The 10407-nt window shown below is 38.0% G+C and overlaps 1 protein-coding gene across 1 annotated transcript; it reads left to right on the top strand.

Annotated features, from left to right (window-relative positions):
- The first annotated feature begins 3079 nt into the window (after positions 1-3079).
- On the top strand, positions 3080-4521 carry LOC108245519 (complement C1q-like protein 2). The gene is made up of 3 exons (XM_017432494.3): positions 3080-3253; positions 3341-3463; positions 4107-4521. Exons 1-3 carry the CDS (start codon positions 3226-3228, stop codon positions 4385-4387), a joined length of 432 nt encoding a protein of 143 aa, XP_017287983.1. The 5' UTR covers positions 3080-3225; the 3' UTR covers positions 4388-4521.
- The last annotated feature ends 5886 nt before the right edge of the window (positions 4522-10407 follow it).

Raw genomic sequence — 10407 nt, 5'->3', positions numbered from 1 at the left:
CAACCCTACAACAGGTAATTTTACCACAGCAACATGAAGTCATGGGACTATTTGGTGGGTAAAGACCTTCAACTGAGAATATTGGAACATACTGACGTGTTTTAAGGGGTGTAAATATATTGTGTGTGTTGTGAAATTCTGTGACAGTGAGAAAGACCCACAACTAGACAGAGTAAAATCAATTTATGTTAAACTAAACAAACACACAAATACACACATGTACTGTATTATAAATGTCATAAAAGTAATTCAATATTTTATCAAGTGGTTTAAAATTTAAACTTTTTTTTCACAGGTTACTTATTGTGACCTCATCTTTATTCATATGACTTCCAATTAATCAACCTGTATGAGTGTCTTCATGGAAAATTGCTCTGTACAGAATCTGTGTTCTTTTCACAGAAGATGGACCAGGATATTCTTCTACTAAAGTAGAAAACAAAGGAAGCCTCAAAGCTATATTCCTTGTAGATAATCCAAACAGCTCTTTAAAACCACTCAATAAGAAACAAACTAAGAACCTACAACAGGAATACAAAGCATTAAACAAAGCCAAAATGAATGTAACAAAACCTTAGGAAATCCAAAGATTATGACATTGTGTTTTCATCCTCAGGTATTTTCACTGCTCCTGTCAAAGGAGTTTATTACTTCAGCTTCTCTGGTCACAATGTATCCACTAAACCTATGGGGCTGCGGCTGATGAAGAATGGAGAGCAGATGGTGACTGTGTACAACCATCCTTCTGGTGATCGCTATGAGACGGCAAGCAATGGGATGACTCTGCAGCTTGAACCTGGAGACCAGATCTATATGAGGCTTAGGCAAAACACCTGGATTTTTAATAATCCAAATGACCACAGCACCTTCGTAGGCTTTCTGTTATTCCCTCTGTGAATATCAAAAGGCTGAAAGCGCTGCAAAATATAAACAAAAGAAAAAAGTTTAAGTAGTTTATTTTTCTGAAAAAATTAATTTTTAACACTTCTTGATGGAATCATATCATCAAATAAAATGTTAATCTGAATTTACATGGATGACCTGTGTTTTAATATGGAAATTAAAGCATTATATAAATAACATTTGACTTATTTTATTATTGTTCATAAGTTACCCCAACTCTTTTAGAATGCTGGTGTCACCTAGTCAGTTTTGCCTTGATTAGCAGCTGCCACCAAAGGCGAAAAGTAGAGTGATGATGTGATAATGTTTTTGCCCATATCTGTGAGGGTGTGTTTGTTTGTAGCCTTAGCAAAAGATTTCATGAAACAGCAGACAGATTTTAATAAAACTTTCAGAAAGTAATCATTTGATGTACAACACGAGTTCCAAAAAAGTTGTGTTGTCATATAAAATGTAAAACAAAAAAACCTGCAAAACTCAGAAATCTATACTTTATTCAATATGGAACATAGTACACTTATCAAATGTTAAACCTGTGAAATTGTACCACTTTTTCGGCAATGGGTCAATAAGAGAATTGAATTATTTGAGTAATGAAAACTTTCAAAGCACAAAATATCTAATCTGTACAGAATGCTGAGTTCAAAGATCCAGGACCTCATTAAATTGAGCCATGTCTTCACTGTCCTGTAGTTGGTACGTACTGAACTAAAAGCTCTCGTTAGTGACATGATGACAGTAGAAGATGCTGAATAATGCCACCATTGGGCAATCCATCAGAAAGGTACTACAATTGACACTAAATACTGAGCAGCATTACTTAAACCTGGCTTGACTTGCTCCTCCTCAGCCTGGTCTGGTGTTCATGAAGCTCTGACAAGGTTTGATCAAACCCAAGTCTTATCCTGGATCAGTCACTTCCTCTCAGTTCTCCTGGAGAAACCCACAGGAGCGATGGAAAACTGAACCTCAGGTCAAATCAGGTAGAAATGCTGACCCAGAGGCCATCCAGCAGAGTCAGGACAGAAACCCCTCAGGGTGAAGATGACAAACTGCAGCCTTTACTCTTCAGAGGACTCCTTGTTTAGTTACCTCCATTATGAACAAGGCTTGACTTGTTTACTTTTAATCAGACTACATATTTTCAATAACCTGACAGCACTCTACCTTTGTTCCTCATTTTTACTGTCAACAGATCACATTCTGTCAGCCCGTTTAACGTAATTACATCTTCAGCTAGATTCCTTTAGTTTCACTGAACTCGTTTTTCAAAATGTCAAGAATACTTTGAACTTGAAACGCTTTTTTCCCCCTGAGCTCTTTGCTTGTTTCCATTACGTTCTATTTTCTTTACACAAGCAGCATTAAAACATATTCCAGTTCATTATTTATTCAATTATCAGCTGCTGTAGAAAGGTGAAAACGGGTGATAATGACTTTCACTGTGTGTGTATTTGTAGGCGTCACTGTGTTTTGCATGTGCATCTGTACTTGTGTTTGTGTGTCAGTCTAATACCAAAATATTTCATCAACCATCGGACAAATTTGAATGAAACTTACAGAAAGTAATGACTGGTTGTACATCTACAGCTGGTTCCATTTTGGAGGCAACTCAAGTCAAGATGGCTGCCACATCCAACTGTCTTTAGAAAACTCAAAAATGGCTTTAACTTTGTCACTTTTACAGATCTAAGATTTGGTGTGGTTGTAGCTGAGATTGATCCCCAACACAAAGTCTGAGCAGGAACAGATCACACAAGATGTTTGTTTAAAACTTCGGCATTAACTATTTGGAGTCAACTCTTTCTGTCAGCAAAATGTCTCATAAACTTCTAGACCACTGAATAGGTTTTAGTAAAATATTCAGGAATTAATAACCAAATATACCTCTACAACTGATTAATGATTAACTTTTGAAACCAGCCCCATTTCAAAATGACTCCCACAGCCACTTGTCTTTAAAAAATATACAATAAATAAAAAAAATAAATACAATATTAGCTGTAGTTTAGTCAGTTTTATTGAAATAATGTTAAACTTTGCTGAGATTGACGCTTAGAGTAATTCACAACACATACTTGTTGTGTGTGCGTGTGTGTGTGTGTGTGTGTGTGTGTGGGGGGGGGCGGGTTGAAACAGCTGTCACTCTGAGTTTGACGAAAGGCGGAGTATTCCTTCTCTACCGACATTTCCTTGTTTATGCAGTGTATATATATTACACAGTGAAGACATCAGAACCTTAGACACAAGCTGAAAAATCTGAAGATAAAAACCTTCACTGGTTGTGTTTTTTTCTTCTTCCTGTGCCTGTGTGTAGCTGAAATGGCTAATATAGAACAAGAAGTATCAGGTAAGATCAGCATCATTTAATTATTATTCCTATTATACATTGAGCCAACCAGTATAACAACCCATACTTTTTATGTAATTTCTAAAGGAGGTCGTGTAGCATTTGGAGCATCCCTCGGTGATACTAACAGTATTGGACCATTCAATGTTGAGATTACACTGGTCTACAAGAAGGTCTACGTGAACACAGGCTCATACAACCCTACAACAGGTAATTTTACCACAGCAACATGAAGTCATGGGACTATTTGGTGGGTAAAGACCTTCAACTGAGAATATTGGAACATACTGATGTATTTTAAGGGGTGTAAATATATTGTGTGTGTTGTGACATTCTGTGATGGTGAGAAAGACCCACATGCAAACACAACTACATAGAGTAAAATCAGTTTATTTTAAACTAAACAAAAAGTACTGCTCAGGTAGGGAAAAGAATGTAAAATCAGAATATAGGAAAAACTTGATTTGAAATCTGCACATATACACATGTGCTGTATTATAAACATCATAAAAATAAAGTAATAATTTACTTTTTGGTTGGAAAAACAAAAAGGATTTTATTTTTTTACTATCCTTCACATGTTATGTCATATTACTTGGATTAAGTCAAACTGCCAAAAAATCTGTGTTCTTTTCACAGAATATGGACCAGGATATTCTTCTACTAAAGTAGAAAACAAAGGAAGCCTCAACGATTTTTTCCTTGTAGATAATCCAAACAGCTCTTTAAAACCACTCATTAAGAAACAAACTAAGAACCTACAACAGGAATACAAAGCATTAAACAAAACCAAAATGAATGTAACAAAACCTTAGGAAATCCAAAGATTATGACATTGTGTTTTCATCCTCAGGTATTTTCACTGCTCCTGTCAAAGGAGTTTATTACTTCAGCTTCTCTGGTCACAATGTATCCACTAAACCTATGGGGCTGCGGCTGATGAAGAATGGAGAGCAGATGGTGACTGTGTACAACCATCCTTCTGGTGATCGCTATGAGACGGCAAGCAATGGGATGACTCTGCAGCTTGAACCTGGAGACCAGATCTATATGAGGCTTAGGCAAAACACCTGGATTTTTAATAATCCAAATGACCACAGCACCTTCGTAGGCTTTCTGTTATTCCCTCTGTGAATATCAAAAGGCTGAAAGCGCTGCAAAATATAAACAAAAGAAAAAAGTTTAAGTAGTTTATTTTTCTGAAAAAATTAATTTTTAACACTTCTTGATGGAATCATATCATCAAATAAAATGTTAATCTGAATTTACATGGATGACCTGTGTTTTAATATGGAAATTAAAGCATTATATAAATAACATTTGACTTATTTTATTATTGTTCATAAGTTACCCCAACTCTTTTAGAATGCTGGTGTCACCTAGTCAGTTTTGCCTTGATTAGCAGCTGCCACCAAAGGCGAAAAGTAGAGTGATGATGTGATAATGTTTTTGCCCATATCTGTGAGGGTGTGTTTGTTTGTAGCCTTAGCAAAAGATTTCATGAAACAGCAGACAGATTTTAATAAAACTTTCAGAAAGTAATCATTTGATGTACAACACGAGTTCCAAAAAAGTTGTGTTGTCATATAAAATGTAAAACAAAAAAACCTGCAAAACTCAGAAATCTATACTTTATTCAATATGGAACATAGTACACTTATCAAATGTTAAACCTGTGAAATTGTACCACTTTTTCGGCAATGGGTCAATAAGAGAATTGAATTATTTGAGTAATGAAAACTTTCAAAGCACAAAATATCTAATCTGTACAGAATGCTGAGTTCAAAGATCCAGGACCTCATTAAATTGAGCCATGTCTTCACTGTCCTGTAGTTGGTACGTACTGAACTAAAAGCTCTCGTTAGTGACATGATGACAGTAGAAGATGCTGAATAATGCCACCATTGGGCAATCCATCAGAAAGGTACTACAATTGACACTAAATACTGAGCAGCATTACTTAAACCTGGCTTGACTTGCTCCTCCTCAGCCTGGTCTGGTGTTCATGAAGCTCTGACAAGGTTTGATCAAACCCAAGTCTTATCCTGGATCAGTCACTTCCTCTCAGTTCTCCTGGAGAAACCCACAGGAGCGATGGAAAACTGAACCTCAGGTCAAATCAGGTAGAAATGCTGACCCAGAGGCCATCCAGCAGAGTCAGGACAGAAACCTCATTTAGTTTTGCTGAACCCATTTGTTTTTAAAATTTCAAGATTACTTTGAACACGCAACATTTTCTTTTCCCCGTAGCCGTCTGCTCATTTCTATTATGTCTTATTTTCTTTGCAAAAGCCCCATTAAAACATATCCCAGTTCAGTATTTATTTAATTATCAGCTGCTGCAGAAAGGTGAAAATGGGCTGTGTCTGTCTAAAACCAAAACAACCAAAATATCTCATAAACCACTGGACAGATTTTACTGAAACTTTCAGGAAATAACCAAATATACCTCTTCGACTGATTAACTTTTAGAGTCAACCCCATTCAAGATGGCTGATGATTATGGCCCATCTGTGGGCGGAGTCGAGACGTGGTCAAATGCAGGTTAGGGTGGAGAGTGGGCGGGGTCTCTGGTTTGACAGCTGTCAATCTGAGTTTAACAAGAGGCGGAGCATTCCATCTCTACAGATATTTCCTTGTTTATATGGTGTCAATAAAGGTTGGACAAAGAGGACATCAGAACAAAACCTAGAAACTGAAATAACTTAGTGTTGTCATAGCTGAGAGTCATTCCCAGCACATACTTCAAAAATCCCAAGTCCTTTGCTTAAAACTTAACTGTTTCGTTTTGGAATGAACTCTGGCTTTTGGCAAAATATCTCATAAGCTACTGCACAGATTTTGATGAGTCTTTTAGAAAGTAATCACTGATGTACCTCTACAACTGATTAACTTTTGAAGACAATCCATATCCAGATTTGTCTTTCCTCCATGGCATCGTGTCAACACACACCTATAAGCTGCAGACCAGCCAACTGCCAACACTCCTGCCTTTATAGAGGCGGTTACACTTGCTGATTATCATTTAATCAAGTTTATTAATTAGGAGCCCCTAGCTGTTACTTCCCCCTCTTTAATGTTTCACACACCAAAGAGCTGACAGACTTCAGGCAGAAAAAGACAGGGGGCATCAAACTACAGAATAACTGCCTATAATTTTTTTATCCCAAGACCATCATTGGCACTTAACTGTGCCTATATACCTAAACATTATGTTGTCTATATTTCCATGAGCAGTTGTAATTTACTGCCACATGGTTCTGCTTGATCCTTTGCACAAATCTGATCACATGGATCCATTTCAGGGCACTTCAGACATGCAAACTCTTTCATTTGATTAAATTCCTGCTTAAAGCTTATCAAACATTCGGGCTAGAGTTGAACATATTATTCAGAACATTACACGGTGAGGTCGTGCCCCGTGTCACGTGTATCCATGAGAAGACGCGCTGTGACAATACATGTGTAAGAGGAACTGTTTTATCTGGTTCAACATTTTGCAGATCTAAGGTGAAGTCACACAGGAAGTGCCGTATCATCCACCCTTCCTGTCCTCTATATGCCACCAAAGCCCAATATATAAGTGAGCTGTGGCTGACAGATTTGCATGCCGTGCAAAGCTACAGCGGCACAGTTTACAGACAGAGAGGCTTTATGCTAAAAAATGTTATATGCTGCAGAGGGCGAGCTGAAAGAAACTTGCTTTTAGTCCATATTTTGCTGTCAGGTTTTGGGCAAATCTCCAGTTATGGGTAGTAAAAAGTGTATTTGTATTAACTTTATAGAAGTAAGACATAATAAAAAAAAGCAAAGACAAACTTGTTAGTTGTTTTGCTGTTATAAGGGGGAAAAAAAGATGAGTTTTTTTCCTGTTGTGAAATTTGGGAACTGTTTCCACCTAAGTGTCACAACTGCAGTAATCTGTGTCGTGAAGAAATCCAGGGGTCTTGAATTTTAAAACACATGCTGTGTGTCACTGCTCAAAGTGATTTCTAACAGTAAAATTTTGAAATATTGCTTTAAAAAAATTAAAAACAGTTGTCAGAATTTGATTAAAAACATGCCAACAACTGACAACACTTCTTGAAACTGCGTTTTTTTTTGTCCTTGTCTAACATTAATAATGTTTGCATAATTCAACCAGCAACAGCTGAGGGTTTTTAGGCAACAGCATTTTATAGGGCAAATGTTACAAAACAAATAATTGGGAACTGCTGCTGCATGTGATTGCTGTCATACATTTGGAGCCAAAAAGTTTCAAGACATCCTTTGGGAAACCTGCTGATGATGTTAAATCAATATAAGAATGAAGGTCCAGCATTCCTTGGAGGATTGCATATGGCCCGCCGCCCTTTGATCCAGAACAATCTTATTTTGAGATATGATGAAACCGTTTTGGTCCAGATGTGAAAACAACAATCTGCACAATCTAATGCAATACCTTGTGTGATCTTACATGATCTGTAAATGACAAACGACTCTGAATTTTAGCTCACTATCTGTAGAATTCACTGAGTTATAGCCATTTTTGTGTTGGCTAACGTCGATTAGCTGTGGTGGCCATTTTGAATTGAGTCAACTCCAAAGGTTAATCAGTTGCAGATGTACAGCCAATGATTACTTTCTGCTAGTTTTCAGTAAAATACGTTAGGTGGTTTGTGACATATTTTGCTAACAAATAGACAAAATCAATTCCAAAACTGTCAAAGTTTTCAACACAAATCAAAGAACAAGTTGGGGATCCGTCTCAGCTACTACCACACCAAATTGGAGCTCATTATCTGCAAAACTGACTGCTTTTACAGCCATCTTTGTGTTTGCTAAGATTGCTTTTTCTGTGGCGGCCAGCTTAAATCAGACCGACTCCAACAGTTCATCAGTTGTAGACGTTCATCCAATGATTTCACTCTGAAAGTAGCATCAAAATCTGTTCAGTGACTCGTGAGATATTTTGCCAACGGTACAGACAAGCAAACACATAGACACGGGCGAAAACGTGTTCTCTCTGCCTTTTTGCCGTCAGCGGCGGGCGATAATTGTGGCCTGTTGGAAACCAGAGACAGTAATGTACTGCCCCCATATGTTTTCATTCAGTCCTGCAAAGAGACATGCAGCAACTTCACAGAATTGCCTTTAAAACTTACGCAAAACTGGTATTCGTTTGTTCATTTTATGAACGCATAAGTTGGATTTTCTTTAGATAAGGTTGAGGCAGTTTTACTTTGCATAAAATTGGATATTTTAGTCTAGCTTAGCTATGAGAGTACTTTCAGTGGTTCAAAAACAAACAAAAAAAAAGAAGTCAGCTGTTTGCAGTTTTGCACATTTTTACCATTTTGGCTCTTCAGAGGAGCTCCAACAGAAAACAAAACCACAGCTTGTTGTTTGAGGTCACAAGCAGCCTGATAGTTTTACTGTACTCTCAGAAAGCAACTTCAATCTGAAAGGTTTGGAGAAACCTCTGCTGCTAAATGATGGGGAACGTGTATTTTTCGAAACTGTGGCACTAAACCTTTTTGGCTACAAAGAAACAAAAAAAACCTCCTGAAACATCAATCAGGATGGCATTTGAAACTGCGAACACATCTTTGTCCTTAAGGAAACCTCCCAGGACGGGGAGTTCCACACGGCTGCTAAATATGCACAGACAACAGCAGCTCCTGCAGAGCGTTCGAAGAAGCAGCCTTTTTTCTCTCTCTCTCTCTCTCTCTCTCCGCACAAACCGCACGCTCGAACAGAAACCTCTCAGAGAAAAGCCGCCGCTGAATCGTTTGCAGCAGCTAACAAGCTCGGTTTGGGAAGCGACTCGTCGAATCCCAGTCAACAGCACGTATGGCTGACTGAACTTGGCTCCGGATATAAAAAGCCCTCTCTGTTCACCAGTTACCAGCCAAGAAAACATGCGGTGGGAGAACGGGAAGCAGCTCACCCCAACTGAAACACACAGACTGGGAACTCAATGAACTAACCAAACAAGTGGACGGAGACTTTTTTTTTTAATCACATTGGCTGTGATCACAGACTTCAACTGTAGCGGCTGAAGTTCTGGTTAGAGCTTATTTTAGAAGTATCAAATATAACACGCATTATCAAATGAAAAGGAAATCCTATAAATGTTATTTTCTGTCTGCTGTAACTACAAATCGGCACTATTTGACTTCCTTGGGTGCATAAAACGTCCTAAAGCACTGAAAAGTATACAGCTGTGCAAAAATCTTCAGTGATATGTCATTTTTAAATGTTTTACTCTCAAGGAGACAGATTTTCTTGTAATCTTTCAGTTATTTTCCATCTTCCAGTTCTTTTTTTGGATTTCAAATCTTTTTCAGTCCAGTGTTTGGCCATTTTCAGAGGAATGTTTTGTGGAAGTCCGACCCCTAAATCGTTCGGGTATAAATGGCTCCTAAACTCAAAGCACGAACCGGTGTAAACAGATAACACACGGCTTAGCCAAAACCTGAGTTTTAAACACGGGATCTTAATGCACTTTGTTCACAGCAGGCACAATTTGTTCCCTTTCTTTTTTTTTTTTAACTGGATCTCTGAAAAACACCAAAGATGACACAGTTTGCCAAACACAAAACGCTGTTTTAGCCAAAAACTTCACAACCAGCAAACGATCGATAAAAGGATGACACATCCGCTTAGGTCCTGTGCCAGGTCTTTGCTGTGTTTTCTTTTTTTCTTCTCCATGCTTCTTTTCAGATACTGCTCATCCTCCGATCGTTCACTTTCCTCATTTTCGAAGCACGCGCTGCACAATAAGCAATCAAATAAGGCACAAGACCTGGACAGGAAATGAGTAAATGGCAGCCAAAGCTCAAGGAAGAACTTCGAAGGACTGTCAGAAACCTTGAAGAACTGCTGATCAGGACCACTTTAAAAGATTACAAGGACGTCTGACTGGATGGAAGCAAAGTATAAAGAAGTATTTGTAAGTCAAAAGCTCCCTGAAGTCTTGTTTTGTGTGGCTATGGTCCGCAACCTAAACAAATCCCTTTCATGATTACTTACAGTGGATGTTTCTGCTGCTTACATCAGTATGAAAGTTAACTAGCATTCAAGTATTAAATTCTCAAACTGATTAATAACTACAATTGAGCACGGTGACAAATAAATCCAACATGGACGCCAGAGAAGCACAGCACGCAGAG

This window comes from Kryptolebias marmoratus, linkage group LG20 (genome assembly GCF_001649575.2).
Source record: "Kryptolebias marmoratus isolate JLee-2015 linkage group LG20, ASM164957v2, whole genome shotgun sequence".
NCBI classification, from domain to species: Eukaryota; Metazoa; Chordata; class Actinopteri; order Cyprinodontiformes; family Rivulidae; genus Kryptolebias; species Kryptolebias marmoratus.
The sequence above is the reverse complement of the archived record's forward strand: the minus strand, read 5'-3'. Positions and strand labels throughout refer to the sequence as shown.

What these genes read in the sequence shown, in the direction of transcription:
- LOC108245519 (XM_017432494.3), top strand. Translation starts at nt 3,226, where the DNA reads ATGGCTAATATAGAACAAGAAGTATCAG. An exon ending in TATAGAACAAGAAGTATCAG is followed by an intron (nt 3,254 to 3,340) that starts GTAAGATCAGCA and finishes TAATTTCTAAAG; the next exon opens with GAGGTCGTGTAGCATTTGGA. An exon ending in CTCATACAACCCTACAACAG is followed by an intron (nt 3,464 to 4,106) that starts GTAATTTTACCA and finishes TTTCATCCTCAG; the next exon opens with GTATTTTCACTGCTCCTGTC.